Raw genomic sequence first — 23,349 nt, 5'->3', positions numbered from 1 at the left:
CCCATCACCGGCACAAGAGTGAGCTCTGCGCTGTATGAGCGCCGGGATCCTCCCGAGGAAACAGATGCACCGTTATCTTCAGTGCATGTCTGGCCTTGTTAAAAACATGAAAAACACAAACGGACTCCGAGAGAGGAAGTTTGTGGAGAAGTTTATCTCATAGAAAAGCTGTTTGCAGATCAGCTAAATTGGCTTGACCCTTAACATTATTATTTGTAGTGCTGTTTATATAAATCATTACACTGGTTTCTTCAGTAGTGTAATAAACAAAGTGTATTGTAGTATAGTACAGTACAATATGGATATAGTGCTCTACAATACACCCACTGTAAATGTAATGCAGCAGTGTGACCCAGGTCCTTCATGTTTTTGAAGATCACGATTATAATTGTGTTCGGATAACCTCAAACAACACACACATAAACACACTCACACTTGTGCATGAAACGTGTTTTTTTTTAACTTTAACATTACACCAAGAGCCATGCTCAGCTCAACCCCAGACAACTTAAAAGGTAGGTATTAAAGTATTTATTAAAAAAAAAAAGTTTCACACAAGACTCCACAATCTGGGTCTTTCCCCATCACAGACCAGCAGTATTTTCAGTGAGTTTAGCTGCTCTCTTTAATGCAGGGTCCTCAAACCCAGTCCCTGGAGGCCCACGGTGTGCTCTGGTTTTCAGTCCAGCTGCAGCCCTCTTCAATGACTTAATTATCCTATTATTTTTTAAAGCTAGGTGTATATCCCAGATGCAACTGCCTGTAGCATTATTCCTGTAGTCTGTGGGGAAGTGTTCCATTAATCTGTAACACTGTCATTTAAATGTTAATTTTATATTTGATTTATTGTTTGCTCCACTTTACTTTATACTTTTATTTGACCAGCTTAATTTACTTTAATTACCATGTCACACTTTTGGGATTTGGTTTGTTGCAGTTGGAGAATGGGTTGTAAACAGCGTTAATGGTGATTTAATGTAATGATCAATATAGCTCCATGAGTGGTAGAAAAGACAACTGTCTCTATTGTCAACTGTCAACTGTCAACCATTTAATTTAAAGCTGTGTCAATTTGTAAATCATTAATTCATAAATTAATTCAGTAACTTATTTAGCTGTTTGCCAAGTGATCTTTCAAGTTCATTGGGCAAACAAACTTCTTTTTAATGCTTGTCAATCACCCGAGGGGGCGGGTTTTGATGTTCATGAGGCACCAGTTTTGAGCCAATCATACACAGGTGGTGGGTTGATCAATGGTGCTGTAATTGTGTAGACAACTAGTTCCCTTTCAAATCAAAGGCAGTCATTACCGAATGGGAAGAGCCTTCTGACTGCCAATCAGTGAAGCTTGTACCAAAGCCTTCCAATAGGGGCCCTGCTGGCAGGAAAGACGACTCACCCCCGGCATTTGTGAAAAGTCTCTTCCTGCCAGCTGCAGCCTGCCATTTCTTCTTCACTGCCACAGTGAGAACTGCGCTTCTGGCCACAGGGGGATCATCTCTGAAAGAGTGTGGTTATCATCCCCAAACCCACACCGGACTCGACCAATGGCAGGCTTGCACCCAGGACTCCTGGGTGTGAACAACGATGACTCAAGGATACGCCCTCCAATTCCACTCTGGCCCTCCCCTCTTCAGGGGAGTGCTGACCACTACTGTTGGATGCCTAGAAAGGGCAAAAGCCGTCGCTGGAAATCGCAGTGATGCTGGAGAAATGAGTGATACAACTAGTGGACAGAGAGGAGGCCCAAGCACGGTTCTACTCAGGAGACTATCTGTCAGAAGACAAGATCTGGTCATTGGAGATGTGCCTTATGCTGTTCAAGCAGAGCTTGACTCTCCAACTGGCAGTACTGAGGAGTAGTGGTTAGGGCTCTGGATTCATAACTGGAAGGTTGTGGATTCAAATCCCAGGTGGGATTTTTTTGAGCAAGCTATTTCACTTAGATTGCTCCAGTAAAATGCCCAGCTGTATAAATGGGTACAAATGTAAGTCACCCTGGGTAAGAGTGTCTGCTAAATGACAAATAATGTAATGTAATGTAATAGGCTTAGCCTCTCTGCCTTTGCGCTTTGTCACTAAACTGCACTGGCAAAGGGGGCATGCCTAGGTGCTCTTCCTGTTACATCATGCTACCGTGGAGGTGACAGCCTGGTCACAGCTCAGGCCCCTGCATTAATTTGTATATAAAGGTTGCTAAATTTCTCAGAGCCCAAAAGACCTCTATATTCTTTTCACGATTCTCCTTCTTCCTCCCCCTCTTTTCCTTTGAGGTCTCCCCAGCTGCAACTCTTAAGGTTATGTTATGCTCCACCCCCATATACCAAAAACAAATGACAATTTAAAAAAAAAAGCCATCTGGCAGTCCTTCCGGGCCGAGTAGGTGGAGCCCTCGTGGGAGAGAAAGGGAGTGGCAGGGTGTGTCAGTGCAGGTCTCTGACTGGTTCTCTTTCTCTGTGTGTGTGAGCCGCATGACAGCATCCCTGTCCCTCACTGAGAGAACCAACCAATGGCTTAGCATCAAGCCTCTGCATTATTACTCTCAGTCTGACTCTCTCTGTCTCCCCCCTCCTCTGACCTGGGTGAGGTAGTGGATCTGGCTGCTCAGCTCTTTCACCACGCATTTCACCGAGGAGCTGAACTGGGTATGCTGGGTGTCCAGGAAGCTGCCGTCGTGCTTCTCCTTGGAGAACTCCAGACATTTGTCCAGTGCATTTGTGTTGTTCTTCCAGTGCTTAAAATTGTGTCTGGGTCATCAAGCCCCTTGCCATCCCAGCCCCTCCCCAATTTAATCCAATACAGCCTCACCTGTCCCTGGTTAACCAGTCATATTCTAACATAAACATAAAAAGTCCAATCAGGGAGTGGCCACTCCTCACCCCCATTAGGTATTGCTATATTGTAAGAGATGACGGTGTTGTAATGTGTACACACAAGACTACCCGATTAATAACAGCATAATTCTCAGCATGTAACAGGGAAAATAATAATAATAAATCAAACAGACACACCCAACGGCGATTCTCCCACACTGTATGATGTCTTCAGCTGGCTGTTGGACACACAGAAGGCCATGTGACTGACTATATGTTCATTCTGGGCAGAGGCGCAGCTTATGACAAGGCAAGCCAGGCAGCTGCCTGGGGCCCCAAGACTGAAGGGGGCCCCCGAGGGGAAACTAAATTGAAGCCACAGCATTGTCAGCCCCCCCAACTCCAAATGGGACCCGATCGATTGTTGTGCCTGGGGCCCCCACAGACTCTAGCATCGCCACTGATTCTGGGCACTTTGCTGGTTCTTGCAGAAGATCTTCCTTTACAGGTTTGAGTTCTTTTGGGCTGTGATGCTGTGCCGATATGCTCCAGTAGGTGGCAATACAATGCTTTTGCTCTGCACAGTTCTGCACAGCCAAAGAGGAGATCAAGTACAAGAGTCACCAGAGCGTCATTTACTTACAGCTGAGCTGAAATCTCCCAATAGGACTGCACATGACGAATACAAAGTTTTTATTCAGAGTTTACAACAGTGCTCTTCGGTGAATGATTGATTTTAATAAATATTGTTCTGCTGTGCTTATTTGGCAAGGAGAAATATCTCAGTTAGCTCAATACAATTAAAAATAGACTAGATAAGATAAGAAGAAAGTTTACAAACGAGAGGAGGCCATTCGACCCATCGTGCTCGTTTGGTGTCCATTAATATCTAAGTGATCCAAGGATCCTATCCAGTCTATTTTTAAATGTTCCCAAACTTTCAGCTTCTACCACATCGCTGGGTAGTTTATTCCAGATTGTGACGACTCTCTGTGTAAAGAATTGTCTCCTGTTTTCCATTTTGAATGCCTTGAAGCACAATTTCCATTTGTGTCCCCGGGTGCGTGTGTCCCTGCTGATCTGGAAAAGCTCCTCTGGTTTGATGTGGTCGATGCCTTTCATGATTTTAAAGACTTGGATCAAGTCCCCACCTAGTCTCCTCTGTTCCAGGGTGAAAAGGTTCAGTTCCTCAGTCTCTCAGTAGGACATTCCCTTCAGACCTGGAATAAGTCTGGTTGCTCTCCTCTGATCTGCCTCTAGAGCAGCGATATCTTTCTTGAAGTGTGGAGCCCAGAACTGTCCACAGTATCCAGATGAGCTCTAACTAGTGCATTGTACAGTCTGAACATCACTGCCCTTGTTCTCAATTCTAAACTTTTGACAATATACCCTAGCATCCTGTTTGCCTTTTTTATTGCTTCCCCACATTAAGAAACCAGTTTAGCGTCTAGCATCTCAAGCGCAATAGTACAATTTAAGATCATGGGGGTATATATTAGTTTTCCAATCTTCCAATGAAAGATCTCACGAGAACACTGCCGATATTTTTGGTCAAATTGAAAAAACAACACAAAACACATGGCTTAACTGCTGTCTGACGCTTTCCCACGGGCAAAAATTCTAAACATTATTTGTTAGCAGGGGAGATGTTAATTCACAAGTACAAGCAAGGCCCTATGAAACATGTCTAGAATGAATATGCATTTGTATAAGTAAAACCGTTTTTCTTATTGGGCACCAAATGTTAAACAGCTCACACTTTTTTCGTTTGTCATTTTTCACAGATTTAACTTAAAACTTGTTTGTTTTTCCAGATTTGGTAAATAATTCATCCTTTTTCCTCTAAATTTAAAAATAAATAACCTATTTAAATAAATGCTAAAACTCTTTTGAAAAATAAATATTTATATGTGTTACATTTGGCACCCCATATTTTCTGGTATAATTTTGTAATGTAAAGCACTATAATTATGTATTGCCATAATGTAAGCTCACCTATTTTCGCATGTTGTACCCACCCATATGAGGCGTGGGGCAGAAGGAGAGGTCTCTGAAGTTCAAGTTGCAGTGAAGGTGGCTGCAGAGAACTATTCATTATACTAAATTATAAGTGAGCAAACTAAAATATTATATTCATATATTCTTTTAAAGGGGTAAACCAAGAGTGAGCTCATTTATTTTGTTTTTTGTTTTCTTTTTGTCTTGTTTAAACTATATCTGGAAAGTAAATCTGGAAACAATGTATGGTCTGCTTGTTTGATTTCTCTTCTATAATAAAACTTTGCACAGAATACTCCAGCATCCTTCCTGTCAGTAATTACACAAAAAAGCCCATCTCTGCACTCCTCTTTTCTGCTTTGGATCTTTGGGCAAATTCTATTTCCTTAATATTCATAAGTGTAGATCTATCATGGTAATGCTTTCATACCATGCAATCTTAATCTGTACCGGCACCAAATATCATGCTCCTCCCCACACCCACCATTGAAACAGACACAAACCTGGAGGCCATTTCTTCACTTCAGAACCACCAGCCCCTCCCCCCCCCCCCCCCCAAAAAAAAAAGGATGCCACATGTGTACAATTGTCAGAATTGCTTTATTTCTGTTGGAATAATGTGCCACCATTCTTGATTAATTGTGTATATTATTTCACTCATTTATTGAATTTAATCTTATTATTGTTATGAATACAGAATCGCCCCCCCCAAATTAAAATATAGAATACATTAAAATAACAACACTCACCCCCCCCACCACCCAGGCAGTGTATAGGAACCATGGTTGAGTATATGTGATGTTGAAAAACAGCACGTATAGGGCCTAAAATTGGCTTTTAACCCTCACAGACCACAGATTATGTGGGTACCCTGCATAGAGAGAGAGACAGACAGACAGATAGATCAATAGATGAATATTCCCTACAGACAATATCAATATACCACTCTTTCAAACAATAGTACGCAGATTGCCAACAGATGTACAGGCATGCTAGATGAGATAGAGAGATAATGACAGACAGACAAATAGTTAGACAGAGATAAAGCAATGTACGGAGCACAAGGTGTGTAGCTGCATTTGTGTGCTGTGGACTGTAGGGTGCGGTGGCAGATCAATCCCAGTATGTTGGACACTAATGCACACAGTGAAGTAAATCTCCCTGCAACTGAGGTGTACGACCACAGTATGGATGACTAACGAACGTCAGTTCCGTTTCAGGACAGATCACAGTCACAATGAATTTGATGTCAGAGGCATCTCTGATGAATGCATCTTCGCGGCCATGTAGAGCACAGGTCACCGAATAAAGCTTATCCTTCGATTTCCCTTCATCCAGCAACTCAGCACACTCACTCGCCCTGTCTATGGGTTTCCCAGATTATTGCATAACACTCCTATCCCGCCAACAGATACGAGAGGGGTCAAGAAGTCCAGAAGGGGTTTTCAAAGGCTGTGTGAAATTAGTGAATTTCCCACATTCCTCCATTAACTTCTTCCTGAAAGTTGTTAAGACCACTGTCCGCAAATCACTGTCACGAGTACTTTGTTTCTCAAAAATATATGACATCTTATGTATTTTCTGTTGCACTATGTTTCTGTTGTATGTACAGCACCCTACAACCCCTAACTGCTCAGCACTTTATTTAACTTTATTTCCAGTACTTATGTACTGTTAGCACTTCTATTGTTTTACCGCAACCTCTCCTACGCCCCTCCTTTTAGCACAAAGCTAGGACTTAACTGTGTCTGCACTTGTTAGCTTATTGTAGTAGGATACATGCTTATAGTAATTTGTACAGATCATATTACTGCACTTTCTTAATGCTTTAAAATGTTTTACTGGAAGTTAAGTCATCCTGGATAATGGCATCTGCTAATAAATAAATAATAATATACAGTTTAAATGTGTGTGTGTGTGTGTGTGTGTGTATGTGTGTGTGTGAATCAACAAGGTTCCCAGGTCACTGGTGGAAATGAGGAGTGATGTTAGGTCTGGTCAAAATATGATGTGCTTATCTACACAAAGAGTTGTGGGGGTCTGGATCAAGCTCTCCAGTCACATTGTTCCAGATGATCCTATTGAGATCCTTCATTAAGCATGAGGGCCATCCTTGGATTTGCGAATCACCAGCAAATACAACAAGCCAAGATGCGACCAAAGGTCTCCTCTCACTACAAATCTTTCATATGTTTCTGATATGCTGTCTTTTTTCTACTAATTTTAAATTGACTTTTTTAGGTAGGTTTTTTTTCAATAAGGCACATCTACTCTTAAAGCAGAGAACACCATTATTCAAACTGTTAGCATTTGTATCCCCTTTTCACTATGTTTAAATGCCTTAGATAAAAGTGTCAAAATATTACTACTAATATTAATACTACTAACATGACTGCTACTACTAATAAGATGTATGTATTTATTTATTTTTATAATCAACAGCTATCTGGTACCTATGTCTTTAAGCCAAATAGTGGACTCACTCTCAGATCACACTGGGAAAGAGGAAGTGAGAGTCAATTGAGGAATCCGAGAAGATCAATCTGAACAACGGGGTGAGGTCAACTGAGGTATCTGACACTCACATTATATGAGCTTCTCATACATTTTCCTGGAGGAGAGCCAGGCGACTTTATTTGGCAAGCCCTTTGTGCCAAGATAAACTTTGCTTGCCGGAGATGCAGATTTCAAACAGCTTCCCATAGGCAGGGAAAAACAAACATACAAACAGGATACATGGAAATCAATAACAGAATCTCCCCATTGCGGTGGTTGTGATTTTTTATTAGTATATGGTACTGTGTGTATCGTAAGCCATAACTGCTGAATCTACACTTGCACACCAGTCTTATTATGATTTGTAGAGCAATGCTTTTGCCAGTGTAATGTTTGTGTTTATGTGTAACATTGTTAGTTTGTAAAGTCTGTAAGTCGCCTGCCGGGTCTCTACGTTATGTTAACAAAGACATGGTGATAGTTCAGCCTCCTGACAAAGGTACGGCCAATTGAGTAGATGAATCACGTGATCCTGTGCTTGTCAAGTAAGTTGGCCCCAAGAGCAAGAAGAGAATAGTTAAACTGAGCATTAATCCTTTCTTACATTGATGTTAACGGGGAACTTGCATGATTTGATTTGATTATATAGGCAACTTTCAAATAATGGCAGACATCAAACTCCTGTTGGCTTGTATCCTCTTTCAAGGCTTCAGGATGTGTCGTCTCATAACTTCCTGGCAGTTGCCGCAGCAATGACAAATGTGCTGCTTCTGTAGTTTTGTTGCCGTTTCCTGTTCCTATCCAGGAAGGTATGACACAGTTACTAATCAAAACGATTTCAACAGCTCAACAGCTGACCAGAACAAAGAGGGGCTCAAGAAACTGGATTTGTCAAGTTAATTGTTCAAACTAGACATGTACAGCTCAGCTGGGCCACAAAAGCGGAGACAATGCAGCCTTGCAGCACCAGGGTTGGGGACTGGCTTTAAAAAGATGATTTGATTACCTGCCACTAGAAGAATCTACAGCCCAGAGAAAAGTATTACATTCATCCCATTAATCCGCTAATTGGACTCTAGCTGAGAGATCAGCTGAAATAAGAGCCACTGTGGCCCTTTTGGAATTGAGTTCAGGGGCCCTGCTTAAGCCTTTATTTTGATATGAACAGCTGGGCAGGATGGGAAAGGGTTGGGTAGAACAATAAAAACAAAAACCTGGCTACTGGTGGAAGAATTTGGGACCGAACACCACGCCCACGACACACGTCATGATGAATAAGATCCAGAAAACCACAGAGAGCAGCTGGACGCACACCAGGGCGCGCCGCCGCTGCTGCAGCTCCTGGTTCTCGCCGGGGGAGAGGCCGAGCCTGCCCTCCGCCCTCTCGGTGCCCATCTGCTCCACCCGCAGGCTGACGGTGGGAAGGATGATGAAGCGGGTCTCTTGAGGCTCCAGGGAGAGCACCACCCGTTGCGTGACGGTGGCCAGGTGGGCCGACATGGGCATCCGAAAAGCTAGAGGTGGGAGCTGAGACAGGATGCGCGACTGGCAGGGCAAGGAGTGCGGGCCCCCTGTCTCCAGAGGCGTGGGGTGGCGGCACAGGGGGCAGGAGATTGCCGGGGTGGCATTGGCGTTTGGAGGGTACGGGAGGGTCAGCTGGATCCTCTGTAGGCACTCGGTGCAGAAGACATGCAGGCACTCCAGCATTCTTGGGCATTTGGTGCCCTGGTTGTACTCCTGGTAGCAAACGGGGCACTCCAGCTCAGCCGTCTCCCCTGTGCCCTCGGGAGGCTGAACTGTGCCAGGGAGGTCCGCCATTCTTGGCTGGGAGAGAGGGAGGGTGCAATTAGATTTACCGCGGCTGTAGGTTTCAAGTTGCCTGCCAAAGTTTTTGTTCCGGGTCCGAAAGGAGGCCTGCAAATGAAAGAGAAAGCAGGGATTTCATGAGCACTAAGAAAGTGATCACAAACAGTCTTGGCATATGAGATTTTCAGAGGTTGAAGCTGAGGGGAACAAACTGTTGGCCTGTTTTAAAATGTTACACTTGAACTGGTGAGGGTGAGCGACCATGGAAGACATGTGACAGACTTAAAGAAAATGGGGAACCCAGCATCCAATTGTAGTCTTTCTGGCAATGGCTGCAAATCCCAAACTCTGAACAGGCAGGACTCGTGGTTATGTTTAGATGGACAATCAATAACCACTTAAAAGTTAAGAATACATATACACATTTATACCCAGCACCACTTTTCATGCATACTGTTGCACTCCATCATATTTAATATATTGCTCCATGCTTTACAGAATTTTGTTTCAGTTTATTGGCCGAATTCTGTGTTCCATTATATATTTTATGCTACTTTCCACTCCACAATATGTAGACGTTATTTTACCTGTTCGTTATTGTGTGAATACAGTACAGTAATGTATATGCACATTAGGTATAATCATTATTAGCAAGCCTGACTAACTTGAGGGACCTGTGTATATTTGACTAAAATCTGTACACCTCATTAGAACTTATGTATATTTTAGTAAGTTGCTAGGTTTCTCGTCTCACAGTGAGTTACCAGTCACTTGTGCAACACCGTTGTCCCCACTCTCTCATCACAGCTACACAGAGTACAAACATAGCCTGGGAACAACATAACCTAGCAACCAGCATCCCATATGCTTTTGGCCTACACATGGTTAGCGTAAACACAGACCCAGAGAGAGTACGCAGTAGTTGTATTATATTTAGCTACTCTGGCGTTCAGTTGCGATGTTGATGACAATTTCACATTCCTTCCATAATATTCACATACAAAGTCTTGCAGTCATGTTGAAACAGACAAGCAAACAAATGAAAAAAACAATGTATATGTTAAGATCTGTGTACAAATTAAAATATGTGGCATCATTACCAGAGTGAAAATATTAAAATGGTGTGGACACCTTGCAAGAAGCACAGATCAGAGATGAACACAGGAAGCTATCGAATCTAAATTAAAAAATACCTTGAAGATGATGACAGAGAAGAGGGAAGATGAAGATGATGTACTAGTTTTCCTTTTCCACGTCATGCCTGTAATGTTTATTATTTCATCTTCCCTCTTCTCTGTCTTAATCTTCAAGGTCTAAGAGGAAACATCATGTAAAGGCCGTCATCCTGCAATGGATCGATAACGGCGATTCATGATAAGGATATATATATATATATATATTAATAAATGGATTATTGGATTGGATTGTAGTAAATAAAAACGATTCAATGCCCTGTATTCCATATATGGTACTGATATGGGAGTTCAGTTTCCTCTTGATGTGCAATGACTTTTGAAATGGCACTTAATAATTTCCTCCCAGCTGTAATTTCATCTGCCTTGTCATGTTTTCTCCTACAAGAGCACTAACTGGCGGTTTCACAATAGCGATTTACACTTTTTTTTTTCTCTCCCAAGGTATCAAGTAGCCTGAATAGCTTAGCATATAAGGCATATAAGCTGTGAGGCAGAACTGAACTTTTGCCCCCTTTGCGGATTTCTGCATGTTATCTCTGTGTATGTGAGATTTTATGTGAGTGGTGATGTGAGATACGTGGCGCAGCATCATGTCTGCTGTGATCCCTATCTTTTCCCGACTTTCATAGAGACAAATCATTTTGTAAGGCCAGAGATCACCAATGAGATTGGTACAATACGTTTCCTCTTCTAGGGCAAGACTACATGGCGCAGTTAACAGTTAACTAAAACAGGAACAAAAACACAGCACTCTGTACAACCCTACACAGATATACCCTGTAACTTATTAATATATAGCCTTATCTCACCAGTAGACTTCACAGTGCCCACTAACACACCGCTTTGTGGCATTGTTAGTTTGCTGTTTGAGTATTGTAGTATGCCACTGGCGTGTAGCTGTGAAGGTTTATGTATCTTGAAAAGGCCAAGGGCTATTGAAACTATGCCATGCCCCTGGTCCCCCATTTTCTGAAAGGTAGAATAAGTTCTAGTAAAAGACCTGGGCATAATTTACTACTCCAGTAGCTGCAACAGAGTACACTTTTACACTCAGCTCAGAATGTTCAGAATCACTTTGCTCCTTATTTATGGTTTGTCTTTGTAAAATTGAACTCAGAGGACCTTAAATGTCTTGACTGCTTAGTCCTGGTGTTCTATTTAACTGGTGTGCATGTATATACATATATACATACATACACACACACACATATATATATATATATATATATATATATATATATATATATATATATATATATATATATATATATATATGAAAGAGGCCATTTTTGAACCTGGGTAGAATTCTTAGAACTCAAATGTAAGACAAAATGGTTTATTTCTAGAATATAAACAGGGCACAGGAAGAGAAATTCCACACCCTGTGTTGCAATAATTCAAAACATTGTAGCAAGAGGCATCTTGCACACACACTACTTTTGTATAGGTTAATTTCTAACACTTGCAGGACATTCAAGTCTAATCCAACCTGATCTTCTCTGGTCAAAAAAAGATTCTTTGAGTCCTTAGAAATATTATCTTTCACATAAGATCCCAAACCATGAAGATGTTAACACAAAGGGACAACGAGAAAAAAAAGTAGTGGTCATATTATTGTTGTCATAATTTTTGTTGTAGTAGTAGAAGTAATAATAATAAATAAAAATACAAAATAATATACTCCAATTTTGATTCACACTTCAAGAAAAATATTAAAAACCAAATTATCATTATCTGTCTGAAGCAGAGCACATCTATGCATTGCAGTCTTATGCACAGTAAGAATCAGTGTACAAACAGCTTATACTTTAAAAGCATGTGTATTTTTATCTTTCTCTTGATCTCAGTTTCATTCTTTTGACTGAAATTATATTAAAGAAGGTAAAAAAACATTGTTGTTTTCAGACAAATACAAAGATGATAAATAAATACACCAGAGACACGGTCAGGTGGTTGTTTTTGTGGAAGTAACTCCTGCTAGATTGTGGCTTTCCAGGATCACCACCAAAGCCTGGGTGCAGGTGGAAGAGTGGGAATCAGATGCAATCACTTACCCCCTTCACCAGCACAGTGTCACAGGTGCATCTTCTTGCCCCATATAATGTCAGATGTCCACCGGACGCTTTCCATTCCTAGTGACTAAGGCTTCTTTGCACGGTTTCGGCAGACTCACATCCCCTGACTGTTTGATCTCCGTGGCTGAGGCACAGAGGGGAGCAGTAACCCTGGTGCTGGAGAGCTGGGGCCATGTGGTTTCCAAGTGAGGGACGATCTGAGCCCCTCGTGTGATGTAAGCTGCGATATGACAAACAGGGAAACCTAACGGATGACCACTATGGTTGAAATGCAATGTCGCTTTTAACCTCAGCTTTGAGTTAAATGTTGTGGGAGCCAGTGATGTGGGCCACAAGCTGCCACCAAGGTCAGCTGTCATGAGCACAATTTCAGAGGTCAGAGGTCACTCGGCACTTGCCTCCCTGTCTTTAGAAATGGTGGATCTAGGAGGGATTTATATACCAAACTGGAAACCAGTCTCTCTAGGAGCCAGACTGGAGATTACTGTTCACACACCCACCCAAGCAAACTATGCTGGGGCCACACTGCAGCAGAGTGAAGACACAGTGAAGTGAAGTTATGGCAACATTACATTATAAATGGACACATAGAGCTACATTGCAGAGAAAAATATTCACAGACGACAAATTCAAAATACACAGAGTAGATAGGTTTAGTAAAATGGAGAAATAATCGAACACTTCCTCCAGTTTACAATAACAGGCCGATTGACTAACGTGCTCGTCTCACACACACACACACACAAACTCTCTCTCTCACACACCCACCCACACACACACACACACAAACTCTCACACACGCACACACACACAAACACAAACTCTCTCACACGCACACACACACACAAACTCTCTCGCTCACATACATACACTCTCACACTCTCTCTCTGTCTCTCACATACTCTCTCACACACACACACTCTCTCACACTCTCACACACACTCTCAAACTCTCACATGCTCTCACACACTCTTACACACACGCAGATTAATCAAGCTAATTACAAAGTCAACAACTGACGTGGCCTCTGCCTGGTGACGTTATGTGGTTTCCTTGAATTCCTCCTGTGCCAGCCTTAGTCAGCACATTTCCGAGTCAAAGGGAGGATAGAGGGTCAGCCGGCTCAGTCCTGTTCCAGGCTGTTGCCTGGGCAAGATGCCAACCTCCCGTTCCACACATGTTTATGCCAGGGGCAGCGTCAGAGCCCATTGCTTCAGAAACTAGAAAATCAAAAAGGCATAAATACAGAGTTAACCTGCAATCTGTTAATGAACAGCTTGTTGAACCTTACATTGTACAGCCTATCATAAGATCTGTAGTGCTTGGAAAGTCAGGGGATTTCAGGAGGTCAGATGACACAACTCCAACTCGTTCTGTGGGGGGGAAAAAACTCTCTGCACTCCCTGACTGATGTGACTTGACAGCAGGGGGTCCCGCAGTTTCCCGGAATGTTTCCCAGGAATGTAGTCTCAGTCTTCTGAAATTGATGTTTTCGTGTTGACCTGTGAAAGGAACTCTTATAGGAGAAAACTGCAACAAAAGCTTAAATCCCAGAAAAGAGTCTCATTCTTTCATACTGTTATTAAAACAGTTGTAGCTTAATGCATTCATGCCTTTCCTTAGAAACCATGTATGTTATGTAGTGATTCATTTAGTTGAATAAATTGTGATTGAACTATATTTACTATTCGTCTGCAGTTACATAAAATGTTATATATATACAACACAAGAAAGAAACTCTGAATAAGCATTTTGTCACAAATGCTACTTTTTCCATCACAGTTCCATTTCCTCAAAACACATCAATAGTATGTTATATGTAACCCCCTTTTTATAATAAGGGAAACAGACTCCCAATGCTGTAAAGTAAGTCACGTGAAGCACGTCATTGACTTTATTAGCTGAAGTTAGCACTTCTTTTAAGAAAGATAGGTATCATTTTCGTGCACACTGGCAATAGTGTGATTTATACAGCCAGTTCTTTTACTGTTTTTTCCTTCCAGCTCAGCTTTCATTGTTTCAAACCGGAGCTGAAAAATCTCCCTTTGTTGATCAGTGGAGAATTGTATAAAGTTTCAGTTCAATTCATTCAGAGCAGATTTGAAACACGAATGAACTCCAGGACCAGGGTAGAGAAAAGGGGAATCCTTAATTTGCTTAACTTTTTAAACTCAATTATCCCTGCTGTTTTGGGAAAACTTGCCGCAGGAAAGTGAGAGTCTACCACTTAAAAGGAGCAGTAAAATTCCCTGGGTTTTCCTTTCCTACATTCCTGGACTTCGATTGACATATGTGGGAGTAATTCTATAGCTGTTGGCGCTTCAATGAAGCCTGTGAAAGCTTGCTTCCTAAAATGGCAAACACAGCTTAAACAGATACAAATGAGGATATAGCCTCAGGTTGGGTGTGCTCCTGGAGATCCACCCCCTGTTGCAAATCAGACATGACCTATCATGCGCGTCTGTCTGCCGGCCAAAACCCAAATGATGAAAAAAGACTGCTGATTATACTTCCGCAGTTCCCAAACTGGTGTGGATCTGAAGGCTACCGAACTGTCTTCAAGTGAGGAAAGTAATTCTGTGATATGTGATAAGTATAATCAGCATCAGGCTACAAATCAGAGTTGGTCACAAGCAGAAAAGGTCTAGTAACCTCTGGGATGTGGACAAGACAAAAGCATCCACCCATCCATTATGAATGACCGCGTCATCCAGTACAGGGTCACAGTGAGCCTAACTGGACCGCACCAGGCCCAAGGCAGGTTACACCTAGGATGGGGCTCCAGTGCTATGCAGGGCAGGGTAGCATGCATTACTCCCAAACACTCACTAAACTCACAGAGCCTGGTTAAGACCACAGCACCAGTTGAGAGATCACATTTTCATTTGTCTGGATCTGGTTTTCTAGGGGATATCACCTTGGCACCCTTGAATAAGAGTTTGGACCCCTGCTTTAGATGTCAGTGAAGAGTCTAATGCACATGTGGATATTTAAAAATGAGTTGTCCCACGTGAATTATGTCACAAAATACAAACGAGAAAGGATACAGGTTTGTAATTTGCATTTCATGAGTAGGTCAAATTTTTGATTTGGTCTGCTGGTTTTTGTTCCAACCTAGGTCTTAATTATTTAATTTAATGGTATATTGCTTTGTTAGGTCAATTAAAGATTCAATTACGCGATTATGACCTCAGTTGGAACAAAAACCAGCAGGACAGGGGGTACTCCAGGACCGGTTTGAAAACCAGTGGTCCAGGCGACTGTCTCCTTAAAGCCTAGAAGCTATAAAGTACAGCACACAGATTTACTGCTGTGATTTTTTTTATTATTAGGTAGCATATTCTCAAGTTCCAAAAGCTAATCTGAGGTGAAGTTTTTAAATTCCAATAATTCAGCAGAGAGAGCTAAAGACTTAAGATTTCTCCTTCAAAACAATATAGCTGAATTCATTAATCTAATTCAAGTTAATAGTGAAGACTAAAATACATATCATATCAGTAATAAAACATCTGAATCCATCTGCTTCTTCTTAAGCGATAATGTGTTGGTGTCTATTCTGTGTCCCTAAAGAATCAATCAATCAGTCAAGATCAAGGCACTTCACCCCTGTGTTAGCAGAAGGCCAGGTATTCGGTAAGCCCAGTGAGTATGTGATTTACAGCACACAATATTTCCTGTGACTCAGACAGAAAGCTTGCCAAGTGTTCGTGAGTCTGTATGTCAACAAAGAACTACTATTCTGTGCTTTTATCCTTTCATATCCTTCCACATTCATTATTTATGGGAAAATCTACTACTAAGAAATAACTTTCCGTAATGCAGATACGCTTAAATATTAAAATAATAATCTTCTCCCTGGCTCAGCATTTAATTTCCTGTTTACCTGGATAATATTTCCTGGTATGTTCTTATTACTTCCTGGAATTCCTACCACTACCCTTCCCAAACGTATGGGATATGTTTTTTTTTTTTATTTCCCCTTATACCTTGTTTTTATATACTAGCTGACCTTTGTTATTGCCAAGGGGCAGTCATAACTGGTTCTGAATTCACACACAGAGACAGCACTGTTTTTCTCTGGGGAAATATAAAAAATATATTTATAGTTTGCTCCAAATTTAATTTAAATACTAATAAATGCTATAGCATAAGTAATTACATGTTGCACATGATCTATGAAACAACCGTAAATAACGTGTACGTTAAAATAACAATGCAAGGAACATTGGTGAATTGACCTAGTGCGGTTCAGGCCAGAACACTTTGCAGCACTTAAACTCCTCTCCTGGATGACATCAAAACCTGGACTCATACAAGCACACCTGTAGGCTACACCAGGGGTTCCCAAACTGGTCCTGGAGGACCCCCTGTCCTGCTGTTTTTTTGTTCCAACCGATTTCTTAATTGCTTAATTGATTCCTTAAGTGAACTAACAATGCAATATAAGGCTCGATTATATAATTAAGAGCTCGGTTGGAGCAAAAACAGCAGAACAAGGGGTCATTCAGGACCGGCTTGGAAACACTGGGCTACACAAAATCAATTTTATTTGTGAGGAGAGGACAGTAAAATAAATAGGAAACAGACTCGATACTAGACTTTCATTAGCTGAAAGGAATCGGGCACATTCCGTTTTTTGGCCACGTCCCGAGAAATCCCCAATTCACTCCACACCTGTAGACTCTACCCCTACGTCTCTCAACTTGATAAATTAAACATTGTTATCACCACCACAGCACACCTTTAGCACTGCTTCACTGCGGCTCAGATTAGATTACAAAACAACGATGTTCATTTGCTAGGAAGCCCGAATATCAAGGAGTAATCATAATATTTATGGAGTTTCGATGATAGTCTGCAGTGTTACTAGTTACTATACTATAATACTAGTGTTGTAAACATTTTTTTTTAACCTGTCTTTGTCCCTGACACGTCACAGTGCTGTTGAAGTGGGCGGGTGGACGGTTTAGATTTTTCTAAAAAAAGACAGGATCGGAAGTTGACGTCACTGCGCTCAGATACTATTACACTTATCTTTTTAAGGTGGATTACAGTTGGACTGCGGTTCTATATGGACTATATTATTTGCGTCTGCCAATAAATACATATATAAATAAATCTTACTAATCTCTTGTCTTACTAATTTATTTGAGAAAAGCTATTTTGTCAGAAAATAAATGTGACAATGTTTAGACTTTGGATAAACAACCAGGAATTGACACAGTTTGAATTGTGAATGATAAACACAAAATCAACTTACTTGAAGGCCACTCCCAAATATTGCCCATTCACTATGAAGCTCAGCATTCCCTCGTCCATGTCCAGCACCACCCTGAAAGAATCTGCCACCACTAAAGACTCGTCTTCCTGCAGAATCTTAGGGTAAGTGCATTCCTGTTGGTTGTGGTACAGTTTGTTGCGTCGCATGTCCCAGCCCCATGACTTGTTGTTGCTGCCCACCAGGGATTCATAACTCATGGAGAAAATAGGGGCATCTGCTGTGGCCACCCCCACCACTGGGTATGTGCCCCTCTGATTCCTGGGCCAGTTGATCTCCCAGACATGCAGGCCTCTCGTGTAGCCCACCTTACCCCTGATGCAGTCGGTACTGCCTGTTCCACCATTTCTGCGGAAGGTTAGGTTGTCCTCCATGACGGTGATGTTGTTCGAGCGATCGTCATTGTTCCAGGAGTGCTTCAGCTGGACCTCCTGATTGGCAGGATCCATGCCCAGCAGCTTGTCAAGGCAGGGGGGCTTGCTATAATCAGGACCCTGCATCTGGTCTGCAAACTCACACACATCCACATGCCCTGTGAGGGAGAGAGAAATAAAATACAAACCACATTAATCATGAGAAGAAATTGTTGGTATGTATGTGTGTATATTATATATATTTATAGACAGTTAGGTCCATAAAAATTTGGACAGTGGCACAATTGTCATAATTCTGACTCTGTACACCACCACAATGGATGTGAAAGGAAACAATCAAGATGTGCTTTTCATCTATAATTTGAGGGTAGCTACATCCAAATTGGGTGAACGGTGTAGGAATTACACCTATTTTTATATTTGGTCCCCCCAATTTTAGGGGCTCAAAAGTATTTGGAAATGTTGGAGAAAATGATTAGACAGAAAATAGAGGAGCATCTTAATGAAAACCATATTCCTGGAGATAGTCAACATGGGTTTAGACGAGGCAGATCATGTCTTACTAATTTATTATAATTTATTGAACATGCAACTGCAGCTGTAGATCATGTGAAAGCATATTATATGATATACTTAGATTTTCTAAAAGCTTTTGATAAGGTTCCACACCAAAGACTGATCCTCAAATTGGAAGCTGTATTCATTCAGGGCAATGTAAGTAGATGGATTATGAACTGGTTGATGTCTAGGAAACAGAGGGTGTCGATTAGAGGAGTCGCTTCTAACTGGAGTGAGGTTGTTAGTGGAGTTCCACAGGGATCAGTACTAGGGCCTTTGCTTTTTCTAATCTATATTAATGATCTGGACTCTGGGATAGTTAGCAAACTTGTCAAATTTACAGATGATACTAAAATAGGTGGCTCAGCCGATACAATCTTGGCAGCACAGGCTATTCAGAGGGACTTAGATAATATTCAGTTGTGGGCCAACACCTGGCAGATGAAATTCAATGTGGATGGTATTACATGCAGGTAACAAAAATGTCCACTATAATTACACTATGGAAGGAATAGAACTAGATGAAGTAACGCATGAGAAAGATTTAGGGGTCTATGTGGACTCCCCACTTTCTCCATCCAAACAATGTGGGGAAGCAATAAAAAGGCAAACACAATGTTAGGGTATATTATCAAAAGTGTAGAATTGAGAACAAGGGCAGTAATATTCAGACTGTACAATGCACTAGAGCTCATCTGGATACTGTGGACAGTTCTGGGCTCCACACTTCAAGAAAGATATCGCTGCTCTAGAGGCAGTTCAGAGGAGAGCAACCAGACTTATTCCAGGTCTGAAGGGAATGTCCTACTGAGAGACTGAGGAACTGAACCTTTTCACCCTGGAACAGAGGAGACTAGGTGGGGACTTGATCCAAGTCTTCAAAATCATGAAGGGCATCGACCACATCAAACCAGAGGAGCTTTTCCAGATCAGCAGGGACACACGCACCCGGGGAAACACATGGAAATTGGGCTTCAAGGCATTCAAGACAGAAAACAGGAGACACTTCTTCACACAGAAAGTCGTCACTATCTGGAACAAACTTCCCAGCGATGTGGCTGAAGCTGAAAATTTGGGAACATTTAAAATCAGACTGGATAGGATCCTTGGATCACTCAGTTATTAATGAACATCAAACGAACACGATGAGTCGAATGGCCTCCTCTCATTTGTAAACTGTCCTATGTTCTTATGTTCTAGATGACCACGTATTCAAGATATTTCCTAACTTACAGAGCTCTGGAGAGACTGCAGGATTGTAGCTCCTCTGAGTATTTGAGTAACTTTGAAAAAAGTTTTTTAAATAAATTAAACCAAATGAAGCACTGCGCAAATTGTTTCCAATGAAGAGTGTGGACGTTTTCAAATGCGTCCCGGCCCCGCCTAGCTTTGTCTGCTATCGATGCTGCAGCTGAGCTGTCAACCCCTTTCCTCATATTTCACTGGCGATGGAGATCACTTGAGCAGGTGGAAAGATCTCAGTCCCACGCAGGGCTTCAAAGGCACCGCAAGGGGACTTACGTAAAACTGGTATCAGCAGCACTTCATCTTTTGCAGTACGACAGATCAGATCTCCAGCACGTTTGAGTCTCAGTGCTGGCGCAATACTCCTGCGTCTTATTTGTTATCTTGACGTACTGTGTACTGTGCGGTGTTACTGTACCGTCCACAAACACATCTGATCTTATATAATTGTTCCCTGTTTTGCACCAGTGTATAACAGATTGTCATCCTGAAAAATACTACTGTGATATTGTGATTAGGAATCGCTATTTTCTTTTCCCAGTGTCTGTGGAGTTGTTGACGTCATCATCTTTACTCTAGTCTAAATACATTTTTGTCCAGAAAAGTTTTAAACATTGTGCAGTTGTCCATATGCCAAGAAGGCCCTCACAATTATCATACACTAACATATGATTGCATATAATATAATAATGATAATGATAAACTATTGTACTAATATGGGGCGCCAAATGTAAAACAACACACTTTTTTTTCGTGTCATTTTTCACAGACTTGTCTTTTTTTTCCAGATTTAGTAAATACATTTCTCATTTATAAATATGTCGTTTTTTTAAATTAAATATTTAAATACATGCTAATTTGTCCCCGTTTTTGAAAAATGTTTATTTAAAAGCTATATATTTATCTTGTGACTCAGAGATTCAGGATTTAGTTAAATATTTAATCAAATTATTAATATTTATTTATGCAAAAACGTAGATTTAGCATTTATTTGTCTTTAGTTAAAAAATCGAAATATTTATGATTGTGAAAAAACGTCTTAAGTATTTACTAAATGTGGGAAAAAAACACAATATTTAAGTTAAATCCGTGAAAAAAGTGTGTGCAGTTTTACATTTGGCGGCACACATGCAAAGAAGAATAAATGCTTTACATGTAAAGCTTTTCTTGACACGCAAACATAAACTTTCAAAATCAGTATTCCTATCTGTCTATCATTCGGTATATCGCTAATTTTTAAGTAGGGCTAAAATAAGTTCCACCTTAAATGATGAAAGCAGAGTCTTTTCAGTGCAAACTAATGAGGAGGGTTGTAAGAGGATGAGGTCATCATGTTTGGGGACTTTCTTTCTCTCTTTTTTTCTTGTTTGAATATGTGGGAGTTTGCACGGCGCCAGGCATACGTGCCTGCTGTACAGCATGGTGTGAAAACCCCTCCCACGCTCTCATCGATACTAGCACAACATATAAAGCTGCCCCAAGACAGCAACCCATACAGCTTTTAGAGGGTCATCTGAGAACAGTGGCTGATCTTTTTACAGGCTGAAAAGTGTCATTTGTTGGTAACATGTGTACTGAATTGGAGTGCGGGATTTGCTACAGGACGTACAACACCGGGCACCGCTGCCCCAGAGAGCTGAGCTGCGGCCACACGTTTTGCCAGAGATGCCTGGTGACCTTAGCCCGGACCTGCGCCAGCCCCGCAGGTGAGGACGAGAGGCTGCGGGGCTCGGAGGGCGAGGCGGCGGACATCGTCTGCCCGCTGTGCCGCTGCTCCACCTCGGTGTCCGCGTCCACGGAGGTCCGGCGGTGTCTCCCCGTGGACGAGGCGGTGTTGGAGCGCATGCAGGCTGCCGGGTTGCTGGACGGGTCCGCCGGGGACAGCGAGGAAGAGGACGAGGAGAGTGAGGGCAAGTGCGATGGTCCATCGGACGGGTCCTCCTGTGTCCCAGCCCGAGAGGAGGAGGAGGAGGAGGAGGAGGAGGCTGCGGGGTCTCGGAAAGGCAAACTCTGGAGAGCTATCAAGCGCTTTTGGAAGAAGTGTGGCGGAGGCAGCAGTAACGCACGCCGGAGCAGTGTCATCCGTAAGTCGCCTATACAATATTTCAGTTTAACCTATGAAGTGTATTGATACGATCAATACGTGAAGCATTAGCATTTGCAAACAGACCATTCAGTTAGTAAGCTGCACTATATTCTAGAGATCACGTCACGTTTCCTACTTGACATTCCCAAAGCGTTTTGACATGACATGTAAATGCATACCACATGTTCAAGTCGCTAGATATCATATACAGTTGGAGTTCATGTAATTACTCTCTAGTTGTCAGACTAAACACAATCTCCATTTATAAAGGATATAGGGCATAGGTTTGTACAGCTTAACAAACATGATCTAGATAAGCCTGGGTTCTTCCAGATCCAGACTGCAGTCTCTTTTGATGAAAGATGCTGATAAATGAACACAGTGTTTGCATCAAACTCACAGCATCCTTTTCTCCTTTTTGACAGAGTGCAACTCTGAGGATCTGAGGGACATTGCGCTCATGACGTGTTACATGATGTGAGACTCGTCGGACATGAAGTCATGGTCTGCTCTGCCCCCAAGAGACCTGCGCTGCATATGCGACATCAGACACAGAATCACATCTCACTGACTTTTACAAATCTGGAAAAAGAGCAAACGAAGTTATGGGTGAAGACTTTGTCCTTATACTCTACACGCCAGACTGGCAACGGATTTCAAGTGTTATTTTCCATATTTTCAATGTTGTTCTAAGTTTTCCTATGGGAAACTAAATCAAATTGAATACACAGCTGTTGAGAGTGTATCATACAGAGATTGAGGTAGAGATCCTCTGCAATCGACACTAGCTGCAATAAACGTCAATCAAATGTGAAAGATCGCAAAAGTATTATTGTGAAAAGAAAAAATAATGTATTGTTTTGTTCTCTGTTTTATTGTGGAATTTCATTTCCACAATATTGGTCCTCTGTCTTATTTGGTCAATCTGTTTTGTCAATGTTTGTTTTATATTTTATTATTGTTTTAATTTTTGTAAATGTGTTTATTTAATTAAAAAGGGTATAACCCTTTATTTATTTTCAAGTATGAGCAAATTGTATTTGTTCTTCATACAATATTAAAATAAACAAGTATATTTTAAATACTCATTCATTGATTATACTGTGTGTGTGTATTAGAAAGTGTGTTGCCCCGTACTAGTACCTTCAAACTAAAATGAAGATGAAAAAAAAGCATTACACCTTCATTAAGAACAGTGTTGCTTAATTATCATGTGCAGCATCATATATTACAGGCTGCTGGCTGCTGGAATTCTAGATTGCTCCAATAAAAACTCAGCTGTATAAATGGGTAATTGTAGATAAAAATAAGGTGATATATTTTACCAATTGTAAATCACCCTGAATAAGGGTGTCTGCTAAGAAATATAATAACAATAAATCGGTGTGGCAGGAATGAGAAAGGAACTTGTAAGGGCATTGTGA

The 23,349-nt window shown here is 41.4% G+C and overlaps 3 protein-coding genes across 3 annotated transcripts; 1 reads left to right on the top strand and 2 right to left on the bottom strand.

Moving 5' to 3' along the window:
- Nucleotides 1-7,514: 7,514 nt before the first annotated feature.
- LOC136768006 (E3 ubiquitin-protein ligase RNF183) lies at nt 7,515-13,364 on the bottom strand. Its single transcript, XM_066722068.1, has 2 exons — nt 12,364-13,364; nt 7,515-9,221 (listed from the first exon to the last, which is right to left on the bottom strand). Exon 2 carries the CDS (start codon nt 9,123-9,125, stop codon nt 8,526-8,528), a length of 600 nt encoding a protein of 199 aa, XP_066578165.1. The 5' UTR covers nt 9,126-9,221; nt 12,364-13,364; the 3' UTR covers nt 7,515-8,525.
- Nucleotides 13,365-17,640: 4,276 nt separating this feature from the next.
- Nucleotides 17,641-18,162, bottom strand: LOC136768092 (SPRY domain-containing SOCS box protein 1-like). Its single transcript, XM_066722147.1, has one exon. The coding sequence runs from the start codon at nt 18,160-18,162 to the stop codon at nt 17,641-17,643; it is 522 nt and encodes a 173-aa protein (XP_066578244.1).
- A 3,071-nt stretch (nt 18,163-21,233) lies between these two features.
- LOC136768492 (RING finger protein 227) lies at nt 21,234-23,013 on the top strand. The gene is made up of 2 exons (XM_066722724.1): nt 21,234-21,923; nt 22,351-23,013. The coding sequence occupies exons 1-2, from the start codon at nt 21,407-21,409 to the stop codon at nt 22,404-22,406; spliced, it is 573 nt and encodes a 190-aa protein (XP_066578821.1). The 5' UTR covers nt 21,234-21,406; the 3' UTR covers nt 22,407-23,013.
- The last annotated feature ends 336 nt before the right edge of the window (nt 23,014-23,349 follow it).

Source organism: Amia ocellicauda, chromosome 14 (genome assembly GCF_036373705.1).
Source record: "Amia ocellicauda isolate fAmiCal2 chromosome 14, fAmiCal2.hap1, whole genome shotgun sequence".
NCBI lineage: Eukaryota > Metazoa > Chordata > Actinopteri > Amiiformes > Amiidae > Amia > Amia ocellicauda.
This window is presented reverse-complemented; position numbering and strand designations above follow the sequence as displayed.